The sequence below is a fragment of the Pinus tabuliformis genome, chromosome 6, assembly GCF_031772625.1.
Source record: "Pinus tabuliformis cultivar Carrire ecotype Pingquan chromosome 6, CPIR1, whole genome shotgun sequence".
Lineage (NCBI taxonomy): Eukaryota > Viridiplantae > Streptophyta > Pinopsida > Pinales > Pinaceae > Pinus > Pinus tabuliformis.
The window spans coordinates 494,776,107-494,797,038 of NC_142292.1; the positions used below are offsets into that span (position 1 = coordinate 494,776,107).

A 20,932-nucleotide genomic window follows, 5' to 3' on the forward strand; every position below is an offset into this window, starting at 1 on the left:
GGAAGAAGACAAGTCAAGAATGCAGGCCGAGTTGAAGTAGAAGTATCCATCCAAATCGAAGGGAACAAGGGTATGAAATTGGTGGTAATACTTCCCACGTGCTACATCTAGGGTTTCAGACGAGGCCAAAAGTTGCAGACCTGATCCTAGAGGCTAAAATCTGAAGAGTAGCTGAAATTCGAAGATAGGAAAGCAGTTTGACTAAGTGTTGACTTAGGTAAGAAAGAGAAGCAGTGAAGAAGTGCTTTGTGACTTGGCCTTGGAGAGGTTGTTGTGTTAAGGGTCTAGGTCTTGGAATTCGTCAATTGAAGTCTCTATAAGAAAAAGAATTCGTTTGGGTTTTCCTCTCAAGTTGGAGAGGTTTCAGCCCTCGCTGATCGCCTACATTTCGTGTCTCGTCTCTTTATTTTTTATTCATTGGTAGTTGTTTGATGAAGAACACTATAACAATCTAACGAAAGAGAAGATCCTAATCTAAAGTAAAAAGCATTCACAAGCAGTTATCATTAGAAGAAAAAACACCCAATTGTTATGCCCTAGATTTCTCAACAACCCATACCCTAGATTTACAAATATAACACCCCACATAAGGTCAATCTTGACCATATGTTAAAATATGCCTTCCTCAACAATGCTCGTGTCTATTATGACTTTCATATACTAGAGTCTAGAAGGATGTTAAGGGTGATATATAGATAGATAGATAGATGATCCTGCTATATATAAAAATACATAGATAGGTGGTAGTGCTATATATATTTTCTTTGTAGCAATTCAACAATGTTTCTTTGTCAAAAAAATGTTTTCCTTAATCCGTCCATTGCTCAAGGATTTCCAATGTTTCTTCATAATTGTAATTGTCCAGTGCGTTTAATGCATATCAACAAAATGATTACAAGGTGCTCTAATATTTTACTTCTTGGTTTTATTGTTGTGTTCACAACATTCTTTCATGATTGCATCTACATAAAAAATTGTCCATATGTTATATGTCAGATTGGCTCTTGTACTAAACATAATGAACATAATCATTCCTTATGAGGGCATCCTTATAAAGAAACTTAAAAATATATTTCATTCACATATAAGTGATACGAGATTACATTGGCATGTAATATATATATTATCCAATAAATATATATATAGAATAATCACAACTTGAATGGTCATGACTACTAATTATTAATATGACTTACGAAACTATACTTATAGTTTATTTATTATACAATCTACTTGGTAAAATATATATATATATATATATATTAAGGACAACTTCAGGTGTACTCACATCAGTCGAAGGCTGAGATCAATCACCATCTCGCCAAGGTAGAACAAATCTGCAGACTGTGCTCTTTGCTTGAGGCAGAGAATAAGAAGCACTTTATCCTTGGATGTCACGATTATTATGAGATTATAGGTAGGTTTCAATGCCTTTACAAGAACTCAAGCAGATCATTATCAACATTCTTTATATAATCCATTCAACAGTGACTTGCTTTGTACATTTGAAAGACATTTTCTCTAATATAGCATCTGATTCAAAGCTCTTTTGCACCCACCACCCAGATCACCTCCACCTTTCATCCAGTCCTCTGCATTGGGGTCTAAGCATCCCACAGCCACTCAGTTGGACAACACTAGGACTGTTTGGCATTGCTTCCTACCCTTCACAAATGAGGCTAACCACTATACCACATCAAGGGCTCCTACAAGAATTAGTGTTGCTCCAGAGAGGTGCCACTGCAGGACAGCTACAAATATATGCATCACTATTTTTCTCCTTCTACTAAGTGTTCTTCAGCTCTGGATGTTAAGAGCGCTTCTACTTATTCTGGATCCTCCACCCCAACCACCATCAGGAGACTGTTGGCATTGCCTAAGATTACTCTTTGTTGCTCTAGCAATCCAAGCTAATATCCATAGAGCATTATTCAATAGCCACTTAGTGTTCACATCTACACAGTGGCTTCAAATGATGAGCAAGCCAAACTTCCTTCTCCTTTATGGCTTAGTTTAGGCGATCTCCTTAGGGCCGCTCCTTCACTTTCTAAGGTTTGTCTTCTTGCTATTCCATCTCATTGCATGATGCTCTTGTTCTCAAATTTTACTTCCTTTCATTTCTTCCAAGGGTGCCTTCTCCACCCCTCTTCTGCTTGGCGATTGTTGTCAGTTGTGGTCACAATTTTAGTCTTTTAGTGCACATTAATGATTTAAGAAAAATTTCAATCCCAATTTCAGTCGCTTTATTTAGAATGGGTACAAGAACAATATCAATTCTCAAACACCATTTTTGTACAATTAACCAATTCTAACATCGTTCATTCCTTTTTTCCTTCAGGCCTACCACAGAATATACCACTATACTATTCATTATTGCCGTGATTGAAAAGAGAAAAGTAAAGGGAAAAAAATGAAGTGCAGATTGTGCTTCCATTTAAGTACCTGAGAAGTGTCGGCGATGCATCACCTCCCAATCTACTGGAGCATGAACTCTATGGTACTCACCAGGCCCAAGATATAGTACACAATAGAAAATACCCTTGATTGGACTGCAAACGAACACACCTATCACGTAATTAGCAAAACATTCAAGACAAAAAAAAATAAAAGAATTCATATTGCTTGAAAGCGATAGATTTATTGTACTGGAAACTCTATATTTGTGTTTCTTGTAGTTTGTTCAAAAATAAATCAACACTCACAATCTGAGAAACTAAGTGCTTCTTATATAATGATCTCTTGGTCAATGTAAAAGATATGTATCAAGCAAAAAAGAAATCTGTTGTGGTATAATATTATGTTTACTGTTAACATCTTCTTTGCTCCCTTTTCATAGGAGAGAGGCCCATCGTATTAGATATTACATTTTTTGACCACCCACCCAGTCAAACACTACTTAAGTGGATCACATCTTTCTTCTCAGTGTTCCCAGTGAATAGTGTCACCAAGAGGTAGACAGAGAGAAACACCAATTCAGCCCCCAAATTTGTCAAACCCAAGGAGACAATCCAGGCCCTACAGAGAGACCCCTATGGAGTTGGTGACTTAGATCTCATGATAGCTTACGCCAGATCAGTATTCAACCCTCCTCCAGTTCCCAACAATGGTCCACTTCTTCTAGATAGAGACATTCCCTAGGTATTATATCTCTTACATTTAGTCCTATATCTAGGGATTCTCTCCTACAACATCAAATGTCAAGGAAATTGCACTCTTGATGGTGGATACTCCAAAGGAAGAAAACCCGCTCCATCCTGCTTTAGGTGACAAGCAGATGGAGCCTTCAAGATCCTTTCCTTGGACTTGTTAGCCCTTATTTCAGCAAGGAAAGATATGCACATTTTCACTTTTGGCAACGCCATTGTAAGCACAAGGAATGCAAGTCAACAACCTTGTAGACCATGTGGAGGCTGTGTAATATGGTATACTAGGACTATCATGGTCAGCCATGGCCAATCCAGCTAGCACCCGCTCACAGTTCCTTTTGTCCTGTATAGGATTGGAGGAATCAGGGTGGATCTTTTGGGACTCATGGTTTAGAGGAACCATTGGTCTTCTATGGGGTGATCACGCATTCTAGGATCAGTTCAACCAATGAGCCATGCGCACCTACGTCTTCCCCACATGGTTAGTTTATTGAGTCTGTATGCATTCTTGGGGCATGTTATATTCATCATGTCACAATTCTTCAACATCGCAGTCTCACATTTTCCAACAACTTGCATTTTCTAGGGCAATTTGCTGATCCCAATACATACGGCCCGAGGGTCAAAAGTCAACAAAGGCTCAGATTACTCCACAACTTTTGTAGTTGCAATGCCACATGGAATTTTTAAGAAACGATGAAGCAGAAGAAAGATATAATCTGTCCATGAGCGTTGTCCACCTTTCACAAGACACGTGGACTTTTGAAGTGACTTTTCAGGTCAAATCTTGGTAAAATGAGGCATGTAAGGTGTCAAAAGTCATATACAAAATTTTTGCAAAAAAACTCAGGTTCCAAAATCTTCATATCAGCTGCTGTATTGGAGATATACACTCATGGTCGCTTTTCTAGGGGATTGGCCACACTATGGAGGCTAGGTGAGCCTTCCAAGCCACATCAAAGGGATGTTTGGAACAAATCAAGGTTGGGAATTCAAGCTTTGTCAAAGTGAAAGACAAGTCATCAAGAAAAAGAGAACCAGCATCTTATTTGAAGCAAAAAGGACCAAATCAAACTAGTCAAAGGAGACATTGAGCATCTTAGAGAAAGACATGGAGAGCTTGAAGGAGAAATAATGGAACGTTGGACCTGTTACCCCTCTGTCAATGGGGGTGCATAGATTTTTTCCAGTGCATCATATACCATTATAAGCCTATTACCGCTCAAACTAGCAGGGGTCCTAAAAGGGAATCCGTGAAGGACTACCACTAGGATATGGGCAACAATGGAGCAATAGCCCACTATCACCTCAGCTAAGGCTCCCTGCTCTTTACGAACTTTCACCGATGGAAGGAGATCCGTTATTGCTTGCTTGCTTTAGAAGGCAAGGTTGTAGGCTCTCAAGGAAGGGCTTAAAGTGAATTTCAAGGTTTAGGTTTAGGGTATGTATCTTATAATGGAGGTCCCTAGGCCTTAAAATTCTTATGAAAGTTTGGATTCCAAGTGATCCTTGAAGGATTATCCTTAATAGTGCATGGGACCACGCGGAACCAAGTGGACCTGGGGTTAGGTCAAGGGGATAGGGTTTAGCAACCAAGGATATGCTTGACCTATTCCGGAGGGAGAAAGGGATCAAAGAAAGAATTTTAGTGCAAGACAATGTGAGGATCCCAATGAGGTTTGTTACCGCTCAAACTAGTAGGGGACCTAAAGAGGATTCCTAAAGGGTTAAATGCTAGACCAAGCGAAACAAATGGAGACTTAGCCCACTGTCACCTCAGCTAAGGCTTTGTAATGTTCCAAAATAGGAAACACAATGATATGCAAGAAAATAACAATTTTCACCACAGAAATTTCCAAACAATTAGAAAACGCCCATAACTATCAGAAATATGGAAGCAGTTGAGCCATTTTTTTATAAACTGCTGCAAGAGTACAAAATATGGAAGAAATGCACCTGGACTTGCCTCAAAGGCAAGTGGAGCAAAGCCCAAGTGAAGCAATGACAACCCGGGGCTACAATCAATTGACCAATTGTTGCACTGCGCAATCCCCATCAATTCTACACTGTCTGCTGCAAAGATATGGCTGAAAACCCCACCTCCAGTGCTCAAAAAATTCTGCAAATTTCTATCTAGCCTCCTCAGGTAAAACCCACAAAGACCCAGAAATGGTTTGGCTTGATTTTGACCTCCCTAAATTGATCCCCAAAAGGCCCTACGCCTTCCAAAACTACTGAAGCACACTGCCTACCAATACACCAGCAAAATCCCCCTCAAACATTCTGGAAAGGTAGCAATCACCTCCACTAATGCTTCCCTTATCTCTCCCAACAAGGATCAGCCTCAATGGCTGAGTCTCCACCTCCCACGTATGCCCAATCTCTGCCTCATGCATTGGCCCAGGAAGTGTGAAATCTCCACTGAATGATAGCTCTCTCCTCCAGACCCAAAACTCACCCAAAGGGAAGCAAATCACCAGAGCTTCTCTTTTGGAATTTCTCCCAACCAAAGCTTCCTTGAAGAATTCCAAAATCACAACTCGGTTTCTCCTACTGCGTCCTCCAGAAATATACACCACCTGGAGACACTGAATACAAATGCTGGAAACCACACTGAAAATCACCTCCGAAAAATTATGGATGAACCTCTCTAGGGTGGCACTCAAAGTCCCCCAAAGAAAGGGTGAGTTCTCCGCTTGGAAAACTCTTGCTAAACAGCGAGTGACCCGATTAAGCAGCTCAAGCAACTGAGAAGAAATTCGATATGCCAAAGATGTCAAATGAAGAGTGTTGCCTGCTTTTCATAGATTCCGTGGAGCCCTTTTCCCTCCTTTTCCCTCCTTCGTGGGTCCCTCACTAAGCCTTTGATTTTCCCTCTCATGCATTTTGAACCATTGGCTTAAGGAGTGCATATTTCCTTGTCCGGGTGGCCCCACATGCTACTAACAAAATCCCAAAGTAACTTACTTCTAACTCCTAAGTCTTCTAATAAAAATGAAATGGGCCCTGCCACCTTCAAAATTGGCCGAAAATGTAGAAATTAATCATGTTCCAAAATAATTTAGGAAGGGACATTACAGGCTCCCTACTATTTACGGACTTTCATCGATGGGAAGAGACCCAATATATATGGAGTCACAAATGAAGGATAAATCAACAAATGGATATAAAGTGACCCAAACAATCCCTTTCCAGAAGAGGGTCAAGAATGGAGCTTGCTTTCTTTCTAGGCAAGGTATTGTGAATGATAAATCAATGAATTGCATTTATATTGACAGAGATATACATTTTATTACATTCATATGACCCTTGGTTTCATATTCCAAGGTCTCTTGGACTTCCTTAGACTATTCAGCTTTCACACAAACCTTTAGAGGATTAGGTGTCCAATATTCCCCCTTTAATCCGAAGGGTTATGTATGAGTCCAAGAAGAGAGCTGTAATACAAAATGTGCAAAAATGCATGGCAGCACTAGGCTGAATGTGCTCTCTGAAATGTTGGTATAAGGGAAGTGGTTTAAGGATGACCACCAACACTAGAATGCTTAGTGCAATTCCCAGAACTCTTCCAAGTCTGGCATGAAGCTGAGGTCTTCTACTAGAGGAAGTGCTCATGATGTCTTGAAGAGGGAAACCTTCAACCTTGAAAGGGAGGTCTCACCCTGCATAAAAAGGGAGAGTCTCAACTTGAAAAGGGAGGTCTCAACCTGTGATGGTTTAAGGATGGCCACCAACACTGGAATTCTTAGTGCAGTTCTTAGAACTCTTCCAAGTCTGGCATGAAGCTGAGGTCTTCTGCTAGAGGAAATGCTCGTGATGTCTTAAAGAGGGAAACCTTCAACCTTGAAAGGGAGGTCTCACCCCGCATAACAAGGGAGAGTCTTAACCTGAAAAAGGGAGGTCTCAACCTGCAATGGTTTAAAGATGACCACCAACTCTGGATGCTTAATACAATTCCTAGAACTCTTCCAAAACTGGGAAGAAGCTAAAGTCCTCTGCTAGTGGAAGTGTCGACAATTCTTTGAAGAGGCATCACCAACTAAAAGCATGCTCAAGGGCATCTTTGTCTCTGGCTACAACTCTGAATTTGGAATGGCAGGTTGTGGCTCAGGCTTGCTTGATGTGGCTTTGAAGCTTGTAGATGACCATCATTTCCCCCCCCTGTCAGATACAAGGTGAGATGATGGAGAAAACTCAACTGCAAGATTGTTCAATACTCTAAAACAAGTTCTGACATATGACTGAAATATCTTCTTGGTTGTTGATGCCCATTGCCAAGAAGCAATCCATCGAAGATGAATCTTTGTTTTTGCAGGAGACTTGTTTTTGAAGCATCTGTTTGAAGAATGGTTGGTTTTATGACAGTGCTTACATGGATGAAGATCAAAATAGTGATCCTTCATATGGCCAACTTGGTCACAGTGTTGGCATTTCACAATCTGTTGTTGTTGTTGTGGAAGAGGAGCAGAATCTGGAACAGCGGAAGGTGAACTGTCATAAAGGAATCCAGCACTCTGAAACTGGATGGGCTCTGAGTAATCTGGAATATGAAAGGAAACCTCCTTATCATATCCAAGACCTATTCTGTGTTTGTTATGGACAAGCTCTTCCCAAGCTCTGATGATGGACTTGGGAAATGCAGACTGAACTTCTACTTCTGCATGCAAATCTGCTTTTGTACTGGGCACTGAATGTGATTCAACCTCAACTTTATATTCTTCATGCTGATGGGAGTGTGTCTCAATATTCTGAACAGAAACAGGTTCAAAATGACTATGTTGGGTCCCTATAATACTAGTGATTACCCCATTAATATTGTAGTTATACCCCTTATTTATATTGTTGTGCCCCTATTACCCCCCATATTGTTATTTCTGTGCCCCATAGAAGCCCCCTATTGTTATTTGTGTGGCTTTATATTATTATTGTTAGGTCGGCTGGATTATATTGTGACTCCTTAGACTCCTATATATAGAAAGGAGGTTTTGTCAATTGTATCATCGAAGAATTGTTCATTTATGTAATGTAAAGGAGGTTGCCCCCTCGAAGACGCTGAATTCTAAGGCGTGGATCTCTCTTTTCTATCTTTTTGTGAGCTGGTTTCATAACATTTGGTATCAGAGCTTTGGATTCTAGGGTTTCGCTGCTCCAAACAGGTCATCGTGGCATTTTCGCTATAACTTTTTTTCTGTGACGTTTCAGAAGTCGCAAAAAAAACCCATTTGAGAAGAATTGGCGCTGAACCTTGGGTCCGAATTTCAGAGCTTTTCGCGCGATATTTTCGGAGATATGATCTGAGGAAGTTGGCCTTTCTGCAGACTCCTGAATTACATTCAAAACAGGTGACCTGGGGAAAATCGTCATAACTCTCTCTCTGAGGATCGGATTGAAATTTCGTAAAAAGGTACAGAAAGAGGACGGACTGTAGTTGCTTGTATGTGTGTTTCAGATTCAAAGGTTGAAACAGTGACTCGTGGCACGTCGTACAAGTTCGCTCTACTGAACCAGTCTAAAAGCAAGTCACTGTGGGAGATTTCACATAACTCTTACTTGGAGAATCCAATTTGGCTCAGACTTGTGGCATTGGAAAGAGGACGCAGAAGGCTACTACAGGTAGCAATTTCAGAACTGGATGATCCGAAATTACAGAGATACATCAGATTCAATATCAGGCTTCTATAAAGTGAAAAAAGGTGTGTAGTTTTTTTTTAAATTTTTATGTAAGCTTGGTTTAACGGAATTCAAAGGGCATAGTAAAGCATTATTATCGTTAACTGATGCCCTGAGGAAAGAAAATGCAAACACCTAGTAAGGAACCTGAAAGCTCTAGCATGACTCATGAAGAAGAGGAAGAAATGCTACATGATATATCAAAATTACAAGAACAAGTGCAACAAATGTCACGCTCACAAAAGCTAACAGAAGCTAAGATAAGTGGCGTGGAATCTAAGATAAATGGCGTGGAATCTAAGATAAAGGGCATGGAAACTAAGGTGGAGGATTCGATGGTAAATTTGAAGATAGATTTGAAGACAGACATGGAAGAATTGAAGAACTTGCTACAAGAAAGGGTCACTAATGGTGAAAAGGTAGTAAAGGAAACTCATGATGAGAACAAAAGAAATGTTAATCATGATTCCATAGACTCTAATGTTGGATCGAAGACTCACCATGTTCCAAAAATCGATATGAGGAAGTTTGATGGCAAGGATCCCGCCACATGGATATTACAGATGGAGCAATTCTTCGATCTCAATAATGTGCAAAACACACAAAAGGTACGTATGGCAACTTTATATTTGGAACCAAATCAGTTTGTATGGTATCAATGGCTTTGTTCTCGTAAACAATTTATCACTTGGGCAATTTTTACGGAAGAATTGATAGCACATTATGAGGATACAAAAAGCAACACTTTTTTTAGCCAATTGATAAGTCTCAAACAAAAGGGTTCAATAATGGAGCACATTGAGGAGTTCCAAAAATTGAACATAAGGGTAAAAGATATTCCAGAGGAGCATAGGATTGATGTGTTCATAGGGTCTTTAAAGGATAATATCCAACATGATGTGCGCCTTTGGGAACCTGATTCATTAGAGAAGGCATTCAGGTTAGCAAGAAAAATGGAAAGCAAAATTATGGCAACTAGGAAGCATACCACTCACAACTATAAAGATGGAAGTGTTGTTGCCCATAGTCTTCCACAACCTACAAGGTTGACACCACAACAATTGGAAGAAAAAAGAGCAAAAGGGCTTTGTTACAATTGTGATAGCAAATACACAAAAGGTCATAAGTGTGCTGAGAAGAAATTATTCTACATAGATTGTGAAGAGGAAGAAGAAAAGGAGCAAGAAAGGTCAAAAGAAGAGGATATATTCCAGGAACAAAGCCTAGATGAAGAACAAATAAATCCGACCATATCTTGTAATGCATTGGCGGGAATTACCACTCCTCAAACCATCAAGATAGAAGGACAAATCAAGAAGAAAAAGGTAATAGTGTTGATTGATTCAGGAAGCACCCACAATTTTATTCATTGTAGGGTAGCAAAAGAATTGAATTGCTTCCTATATCCAGCACCAGAGTGTCAAGTGATGATTGCAAATGGAGGAACAATAAATTGCTCTGGAAAGTGCCATAATATCAAGCTATCCATGGGAGAATATGTATTGACTAGCCCAATGCTTTCCATTCCAATGGGAGGTGCGGATGTTGTACTAGGAGTCCAATGGCTACAATCCTTGGGTACAATAGCTTTTAATTTTCAAGAACTTTTCATCAAATTTTCTTCGGAAGGAAAGGAAGTTGAATTAAGGGGTATTGCAGGGAAACCAGGAAAGATAATCAGCTCTAATGGTATGACAAAGCTTCTAAAAAAGGAGCAAAGAGGTGTAATTGCACAATTATGTTCGCTAGATGTTTCCACATTGGAATCATCTATTTCTCCAGATCTCCAAAAAGTCTTGGACAATCATTCCAAGGTATTTGAGACTCCCAAGGGTCTCCCACCTATGCGTGATCATGATCATGCTATTCATCTGATTCCAGGAAGTGTTCCTCCAAACATCAGGCCGTACAGATATCCCTATGTCCAAAAAAGTGAAATTGAACGTATGGTTGCAGAAATGCTAGAGGCTGGTATAATTCAACCGAGTCAAAGTTCTTTCTCAGCTCCAGTAGTATTGGTGCACAAGAAGGATGGATCATGGCGCATGTGTCCAGATTATAGGGAGCTCAACAAGCTCACTATTAAAGATAAGTTCCCCATTCCTGTTATTGATGAATTACTGGATGAATTGCATGGATCAATTTACTTCACCAAGTTGGATCTTCGTTCGGGATATCATCAAATCAGAATGAAGATTGAAGACATTCCAAAAACGGCATTTAGAACTCATGAGGGTCATTATGAATTTTTGGTCATGCCTTTTGGCCTTACCAATGCACCTTCAACATTTCAAGGTTTGATGAATTCAATTTTCAAACCATTCCTTAGAAAATTTGTGTTAGTATTTTTTGATGATATACTAATCTACAGCAAGTCTTGGAAGGATCATGTTGAACATGTTGACAGGGTGCTACAACTATTGGAGGAGAAACAATTATATGCAAAAAGATCCAAATGTTTCTTTGGAGTCCAGGAGGTGGAATATTTGGGTCATATTGTATCTCATGAAGGAGTTAAGGTAGACCCTAGCAAAATTAAAGCCATTAAGGAATGGAAAATCCCCACATCCATAAAGCATCTGCGAGGATTTCTTGGGTTGACAGGGTATTATCGCAAGTTTGTTAAGAATTATGGGAGAATAGCAGCACCTCTAACAACATTATTGAAGAAAGATTCATTTTCATGGACTCCGGAAGCAACAAAGGCCTTTGAACATCTTAAAGAGGCAATGTGCCAAGCACCGGTCTTAGCTACACCGGACTTCACAAAAACCTTTATTGTGGAATGTGATGCTTCAGGAAATGGAATTGGTGTTGTTCTAATGCAAGATGAAAGACCCATTGCTTTTGAAAGTCGTCCAATCAAGGGAAAGTTTTTAAGCAAAGCTATTTATGAGAAGGAAATGTTGGCAATACTCCATGCACTTAAGAAATGGCGACCCTACCTAATGGGAAGACACTTCAAGGTAAAAACGGATCATGATAGCCTTAAATACTTTTTAGAACAAAGATTATCCTCTGAAGAGCAACAAAAGTGGGTCACAAAGATGTTGGGTTATGACTTTGAAATCATCTACAAAAAAGGGAAGCAAAATGTGGTGGCAGATGCACTCTCAAGAAAGGATGAGGATGTGGAAGCATTGTTGTGTGCCATTTCTATTATCCAACCAGATTGGATAAACGAAGCAAGGGAGGAATGGAAGAATGATGAAGAAGTGTGGGCACTTATTCGAAAGCTACAACAAGATTCCAGTACTTCTGATACATTTAGCTGGAAAAATGATTCGTTATGGTACAAAGATCGCTTATACCTCTGTAAGAATTCCCAGCTAAAACAAAAGATTCTTATGGAATTGCACACTTCTCCCTTAGGAGGGCACTCAGGATTTTTAAAAACTTACCACAGGGTTAAGAAGGAATTTTTTTGGGATGGCCTTAAATCAGATATTCAAAAGTTTGTGGCGGAATGTTTGGTTTGCCAGCAAAATAAAGTTGAAACAATTAAGACACCGGGTCTATTACAACCTTTATCCATTCCAAGCCAACGTTGGGAGGAGGTTTCAATGGATTTTATCACAGGTTTACCCAAGTCTGAGGGAAAGAGTGTCATCATGGTGGTAGTTGACAGACTTACCAAGTATGCACACTTTTGTGCATTATCACATCCATTTAAAGCCAGTACAGTTTCTACTGCATTTATGGAAACAGTTCAAAAGCTACATGGAAACCCAAAGATTATTGTAAGTGACAGAGATCCCATTTTCACTGGAAATTTTTGGACAGAATTATTTTCTTGTCTTGGTACTCAGTTAGCTCATAGCTCATCTTATCATCCTCAATCTGATGGGCAAACTGAGATAGTAAACAAATGTTTGGAAGGATATCTTCGTTGCTTTGTATCTGATAAACAGACACAATGGGTCAAATGGTTGCCTCTGGCTGAATGGTGGTATAACACTTCCTTCCATACAGCAACAAAAATGACCCCATTTATGGCACTTTATGGGTATCAACCACCATCCATCACATCATATTTAAGAGAAAATTCTAAGGTTCAGGCAGTGGAACATCACATCGAACATCAACAACAAGTCCTCCAACTCTTAAAGGATAACCTCGTGTTGGCACAAAATAGAATGAAACAACAGGCAGATCAACATCGCAGTGAAAGAAGTTTTGATGTAGGTGATTGGGTATTCCTACGGCTACAACCATATAAGCAAATGTCCCTAAAGCAAGCTAAGAAGGATAATAAATTATCACCAAAGTATTATGGTCCGTACAAGGTGTTGCAAAAGATTGGTACTATGGCATACAAATTGGAGCTTCCTGCAGCTTCTCGATTGCACCCAGTTTTCCATGTTTCATGTTTAAAGAAGGTTATAGGTGACAAGCTCCCAATTCAAACAATATTGCCAGAACTTGATGAGGAAGGAAAAATTATATTGGAACCGGAAGCAGTCATAGAAACAAGAACTCGACAGCTACGAAATCGATCAATTTCAGAGTATCTTATCAAGTGGAAGAACTTATCCGCTGAAGATTCCACATGGGAGGATGAGAATTTTATGCAGAAGTATCCAGAACTACTCAAGCGTTGAGGACAACACTTTTTTGAAGGAGAGGGGCATGTTGGGTCCCTATAATACTAGTGATTACCCCATTAATATTGTAGTTATACCCCTTATTTATATTGTTGTGCCCCTATTACCCCCCATATTGTTATTTCTGTGCCCCATAGAAGCCCCCTATTGTTATTTGTGTGGCTTTATATTATTATTGTTAGGTCGGCTGGATTATATTGTGACTCCTTAGACTCCTATATATAGAAAGGAGGTTTTGTCAATTGTATCATCGAAGAATTGTTCATTTATGTAATGTAAAGGAGGTTGCCCCCTCGAAGAGGCTGAATTCTAAGGCGTGGATCTCTCTTTTCTATCTTTTTGTGAGCTGGTTTCATAACAGACTATGCTTCTGTTGAAGCTCATCTCGCTGGAACTGAGATTCTAGTTGCAAAAAATCAATCTTTTAATGTAAATTCTGTAGACAGTTTTTGATATCGGAAAGATTATCCTTGTTGATGTTTACCATCCCATTGTCATTGGATTGTATCAAAGTATTTAATAAATCTAATACATCATAAATTAGAGCCATTTTCTGGGCTTTAACAAATAGCTCAATGTTCCAATCAAGCAACAGCAATCACTGTGATGCTAAAAGAACACTACTTTCATGAACCATACATACTTATGCAGCAGTCAAAAATATAGCAAGGAATCAACACATAGTCACCCATGCCATCACATATGACCATTAAAAACTTTGACTTATGTATGCCCACCATAAAACATGTATCGGCCTTCAAAATTAGTTAACACGGGTGTATATAATACATACCACACAAAAATAAACAATGACCTTCAAAGGAACATAGCTCATATGGGCACACTTACTATTCCAACACACTTAGCTCCAACATTTGCATTTTGAAACCAGGGCCAAATGCTGCAAAGCCCATAGGTCATATTTCTTTCCCAAAGAAAATTGTGTTGATCGATGACCATGATAGTGGATGAGATAACCAACGGTCTTTAATGCATTTTGACTTCAATGGACAAAACTCACTACTTCATACATGACAAACTGTTTGTATACAACCCCTTTAAATACACCTTTCTTTTCCAACACTACACGACCTCTTTGCTTCAAAACTGTAATGTCATTATCCTCTCAAGAGCGGGTTCGATCAATATAGAGTTCAAATCAGGGTCTCGAAAGATGTTGAAATCCCGTCTCAAGTCAGTCCATGTAGAACATAGTCGTAATTGGAGAATCTGGCATACGTCCAACAGATTTCTTCAATCTGATAGCTATTAAGTCACTCAGATTTAAGCCTTTAATTCTCACAAACTAGCGCTAAATTTTATGATTGGTTTCTTGTAAGAATCAGCGCGTTGATCTGGAGGCTTTATCAAAGAAGTGGCAATGAAAAGGAAAACATGTATTTATGTCCAGCAAGTGTCTAAGAATAACAATTACTCGAAAATTCAAGCTACAACAAGAGTTACTTTCTCCACATCTACAACTAGCTTCACTTTATTCAACGAATACTTATTAAATAGAAATTTTGACTGTTATTCTACAAATACTTCAGGCCAAAATACATTGCAGGTGACATATTTTGATTCAGATGGCTTTACACCCCTCATGCACGCTGCTAAACACAGTCATTCTCAGGTCGTTCCATGCTTGTTGGACTCTGGTGGCCCCTGGAACGCCCTTCATCCCTCCAACTTCTCTGCCGGTGATTTCACCATTAAAGCGGGTCATCAGGACGCCTTCGACATACTTCTTAATGCAGGAATGTGGGCAGAGCTAGTTTTAGGAAAAATAACGAGGCACCAAAACTCTAACACAGAGTATCTCAAACATCGAGTTCTTTATAGTGAAGACAAGCTCCTGGACGAGGAGGACAAAGGCGTTATGATGGCTTGGGAGAAGCCATTAACGGAGGCACATGTGAGGGGGGTGTAGCGGAGGTGAAAGTGGGCACATTCTCAATGTTGGCTTCGGCATGGGTCTGGTGGGTGAGGCTATAAAGAGGTATAAACCTGCATCTCACGCTATATTTGAAGCTCACCCGGATGTCTATGCTCGTATGCAAGCAACAGGATGGGGAGACAAGCCCAAATATGTAAACAACGATGACACCAAAAAAAGCCCTGCTAATGATGAACGGGACCTTTCATTGAAGAGGCTCGACGAGTTCCATCTTCGCCTTCAAGAGCTTCATACAGAAAAGAATCATCGATGAACGGATCGTTCAGAGCTCCTAGCAAGCATGGATGAACAAATTGCATACACAAAAGAAGAGGCTTTGAGTAGAAAAGAAATAATGGAAAAGGTAGACAAATGGATGGTTTCTCGTGAAGAAGAAAGTTGGTTAGAAGACTATAACAAGGATCAGAATAGGTATAATGCTAGTAAAAGTGCACATAAAAATCTTAAACGGGCAGAAAGAGCTCGACAGTTTCTCTTCCCAAGCCTTATTTTTTGGCACTAGGGTTTCCACAAGAGTAGGAAGCTTGCTAACCAACAACTGACGGGAGTGCTGAGGAGATTCCAGGCAAAGTCAGATAAATCGTTGCAAATACATTGGGCATATAAAATGTGTGTTTACATGTCAATGCGCAGATATTAGACCAGTCACTCTTCAAGGCAGAATCTGCTATCGATTCTCACGCAAGAGGTTAGAATACACAGCGTTGTTCAAATTAGGACCAACGTATTTCATGAGGGAGCATTAGTGTAGTAGATTCTTGGAAAAATAGCAGAGGGCATTGAATGTGCAAAGAATATGGCAGAGAATTAGCATAGGATCAGAAAGGCAAGACTGAAATTCAGAACATGCATACCTAAGTGGAGGCCACAAAACTAGTGGCTCAAATTGGAGCAGGACCAGTAATCACCCGCTCTGATACCATGTCAGACATACATGGAATGTGAACAGAATGTGAATGATAAATCAATGAATTGCATTTCTATTGACAGAGATATACATTTATATTACATTCATATGACCCTTGGTTTCATATTCCAAGGTCTCTTGGACTTCCTTAGACTATTCAGCTTTCGCACCAACCCTTAAAGGATTAGGTGTCCAACAAGTACGATGTATTCTAGGAGAAGGATGTGGGGATTTGAGAGTTAAGTTTAGGGAATATGACTTGTGAAAGAGTTTCCCAATCCCTAAAATCCTTATTGAAATTGGTATCCCAAACGGTCCTTGAAGAATTGTCTTTTCAAAGGAGTGGGACCACATGGGACCAAGTGGACCCAACCTAAGGGGCAAGAATTTAGCAACCAATGATGTTCTTAACCAAAACAAGGAGGAGGAAAGAATCAAGGCAAAAATTTTCACTTAAAGGTGTCAAATTGATCCTATGAGGCACTAGCCTTGGGGATACCAGGGCAAAGTTTGATCTCAAAGCTAGGGCTTGGGTTATCTCATAACTCCACTGTCAGAATGGATTCAAAATTGGGGGATGACTTGAGGACACACCAGTGCAAAAGAGACTAGGAGATCAAAGTTTTTGGAGGGCTACTTTGTCAGGAAAATGATGCCCTAGGTGACTCAACTTGGCTAGACCTAGAAGATGGTTAAAAAGAGTTAATTTTTGAGTGACTACCTTTTGGTAAATCAATGCCTTAGTCTTGGGAGAAAGGAGTCTAGGATAAATATGAATGAGGACCTTGTTTCTTAGTCAAGGAGGCCTTAGGACTACTTCGATTTCCTTCTAGGGTAAGAAGGAAACCAACCTTACAACTTTATACTTCGACTTGCAAAAGGTGCTTATCAAGATGAATTCGTTGATAGAATTATACCAAGGAAATTTCATTCAAAATTACATGGCCCATACATTGAGAGATGCTATATAGAGACTATGAAAATTTTTGAATCTAACAAACCAAAAATCATACTGCAATAAATTGATTTGCATTACCTACTTGTATTCTTCATTAACAAGTTATTTTCAGAAATATTAATGCAAATACACTACAACCACACCAATATACAGATCAAGTACTGAAAAATAAATGAGACAACCATACAAGGACACACTTATTTTGGACTAAATGTCCCCGGAAAAACCCAATGCGGGAAAACCGGTGCAGCAGCTCTTAGGGCTTTCTATTATTAAGCAAAAGTTATAAATACAAATGTTGGTTGCCCTCCCGGCAAACCAGTGGCAGAGAAATACAATGGCAGAGAACCTAAGTGAGTTTTACCTCACTTCACCCAGCAGATACCGGCTGATCTAGCAGCAAAACTAGCTAGCCCCGGCTACAACTGCGCTGCCACTTCACAGTAACTACTTGGAGCTCTTTGAGGCTCTGCATCAACTCTTTTGCCCACTACGTCGGCTTTCTCAGCAGTCCTGGTTCTCTGCGTGAAAGGCATCTCTCTCTCTCTCTCTCTGTGCTGGCCCTTCTGGCTCTGCATCAAGGCAGCATGGTCCCAAACTGGCCCAGCATCAGCTCTTCCTGGCTACTGCGCTACCTCCACAAGCTTCTCTCCATTTCTCTGTCAGTATTCCCGAACTATCACTGCCCCTTAGCTGCAAGATCTCCCCAATCGATTTTCCTCCCGAGAACTTCTCACCTCAGAAAATCGATTTCCTCAATCTCTCTGTGTGTCTTCTCCAACTTACCCCAAGCCTCCATTTATACTTTTCCTGTTGAGAAATCAACGGTCGTGATCTAATCTCTAATCAACGACTAAAATTAAATTAGACTTGATACTCGTCTCTTAGAATCTTCTCACCCACCACCCATATTTTCATTAATACCCATTAATATTTTAATTTTCCAAAGTTTAGACTTAGGAACCCCATTAAAAATATTAATTATTTTAATAAAATTCAATCCAGGGGGAATTTCTCCAAACGATTTATGGGTCTTGGAGATCTCATGTGTTCTAGCCCCTCCACAAAATTTCAGAGCTAAAGCACATCCGATGCTACCCAAAAATCAACACTCCCTCTTAGCAAAGAATATGCCGAGCAATACTTCCCAACAGAAGTATCACATTGATCCAGGGCATCGGTCCTCTGCGTTGTTGATGCTTGGCCTGTTGCCCCTCATCCACTGTGCTCAATGTTACTTGGGAGCGGGAGCGAAAGCGGGGAGCGGGAGCGAAAACGGGAGTGGGAGTGACATTTTCAAAAGCTCCCGGTTTGGGAGCGAATCCGGGAGCGACTCCCGGAGCAACTTTTTTAAAATATATATATATATATATATATATATATATATTTTATATTTTTTAATTTTTGGTACATATATGTCAACAAAAACATGTAGAATGATGAATTAGATATAAAAAACATAAAAAAACATAGATTGATCATTGAACCACATCACATCAATCATCTAGAAGTTATATCTTCATCAACCATGTCCACAAGTTAGTAACATACATATTACAACTGCAACATATTGAGTCTCGTGAATCATGATTCATCAAATTCAATCTTAAAGTTTCAACTTCAAGCTTTCAAAATCGAAAATTCAATATATAACATTTATCATCATTGATCACCAAAGTTGTACTTGTAAGCTAAGTTTAACCATTACAAGAAATAATATCTTAGATATTTCTAAGTTCTAACTTCTAACTGTTAACATGAAATGAAATGTTATAAAATGAAACATGAATAATGAAATGAAATGAAACAACTTTAGTCTTTCACGAAGCATCATATTCATAATTCACAATCATTACCAATGAGTTATAATTGCCAACTTCAAACTTCAAATTTTCATTGTCACAGTCATATATTGTTTACAAAAAATATCATTATGATATGAAAGAGTCAAGACTCAAGAGTCAAGGACTCAAGACTCAACAGTTATGAAAACTAATAGAAACTAGAAAAGACAAGTAAACTATAAATCTACATGTGGCCCTTGCCACTAGAGTCTCCAAGAGTATAAGCAGGTCGTGGTGGTCTTCAAGGAGTCTCCCGCACAGACCGACGACCAAAACTAGAAGGCACATGCCCTCCACGTGAGGGTGTAGATGGAGGTGGCGACAGCAAAGGAACAAGACTCGGAACTCGAGCACTGCTACTGGATGGTGGAGGTGACATGGCTACTACAGCTGTTTCATCTTCATCCCTTATAAGTTCCTCTTCTAGTTCTTCAAGATGTATAGTGCCATCCTCCAAATTGTCTTCCTCTGGGTGGTTGTCCCAAATTTTATATGTGGGATCCTCATAAGCCCGATCACAGTAATGACTCAATAACCTCAAGTTGTAATGCACATAAACCAAGATTTTTGCCCGGTTTTCATTGAGTCTGTTTCTTTACACATTATGTATGAAGTTGTAGGTGCTCCAACACCTCTCTGCAGAAGAAGTATTTACAACCTGTGATAGAACCTTTTTTGCCAATTTTGGCAAAAGTCCCTAGCTGCCATATGTTTCCCACCATGTGAGAGAATCAAATCTGTCTCTGTCTTCCATTGCATGGAAGTTACCAAACAAACCAGTGTCACTAAAGTATTTGCCTATTTCAAGGCGCACAGTTGCACATTCCTCCCTGTCAGGTATCAACTTTTCTAATGCTTGCAAATATCCACTAGCTACCTCTGTATCTAAATGGGGTTTGGTCCTAATCCCAGCCCCTGGTGTAGGTTGGCCCAACCAAGATGTAAAGTAGTATTTTGGCAGAAGATCAAGTTTATTCCACTGTACACACACACAATCGTGAATCAGTTTGTACAAGTCAGGATCTCTGTTATGAACAGTATCTTTTATTTGCCCCAACATGGTATCCATCTGCTCATACACCTCGCCAATCACTGATTTATCTGTATCTGCAAACCGAATCATGTGATAAATGGGCTTGGTGAAATCCAATACTTGCCTCACACTTGTCCAAAACTGACCATCAAGAGCGGCCTCCTCCACCAGTTCAAAACCTAGCCTGTCAGCTGCATTTGTAGCCCTTTCCTTTAATAACACCCAATGTGGACTTGATACCATGCTAGCCAATGACTCTCTTACCTTCAAAAGGCGCCTGAAGGTAGGTAATAGCTACCAAATCTGGTCTTCGCAATCTTCAACAACTCCAATCTTGAGTGACTACGGAAAAGGCCATGGGTATTGCTATGATTTGTAATAAATTTTATCATTTGTTTGCCTTTCTTGTACAAATCACCAATCCATTTGTATTGTGCATTTTTGTTCTTGACAACATCATGCATCAGAAGGTTCAATGTGTGAACCAAACATCCAGACCAAAATATATTGGGGTATTTATCCTCAATAATTGCTCCCGCTGCCTTACAATTAGAAGCATTATCAGTGATGACTTGGATGACATTGCATGGCCCAATACGGTCAATTGTTTCAAGTAATGCTTCTGCAATGTTGATGGCAGTCTTGAACTTGTCTAAGTAATCATATGCAGTTAGAAAGATGGCACCACTAATAGACACAGCAAAAACACTTATCAATGGCTTGCCTTTTACATTTTTCCATCCATCAGATACAATGGACACCCCATGGTCAATCCAAGAACTTGTTATTCTATTCAAAGAATGTGATATTTTT

General features: G+C 39.6%; 1 protein-coding gene and 1 pseudogene across 1 annotated transcript in view; one reads left to right on the forward strand and one right to left on the reverse strand.

Annotated features, from left to right (window-relative positions):
- Positions 1 to 20,932, reverse strand: part of PSD1 (phosphatidylserine decarboxylase 1) — a 380,407-nt gene that overhangs the window by 148,451 nt on the left and 211,024 nt on the right. The window contains exon 8 of the mRNA XM_089418442.1: positions 2,443 to 2,549. Within this exon, the coding sequence (XP_089274568.1) occupies positions 2,443 to 2,549 (107 nt within the window). The remainder of the gene's footprint in view (positions 1 to 2,442; positions 2,550 to 20,932) is intronic.
- Positions 14,802 to 15,630, forward strand: LOC149259491 (protein arginine N-methyltransferase 2-like; annotated as a pseudogene).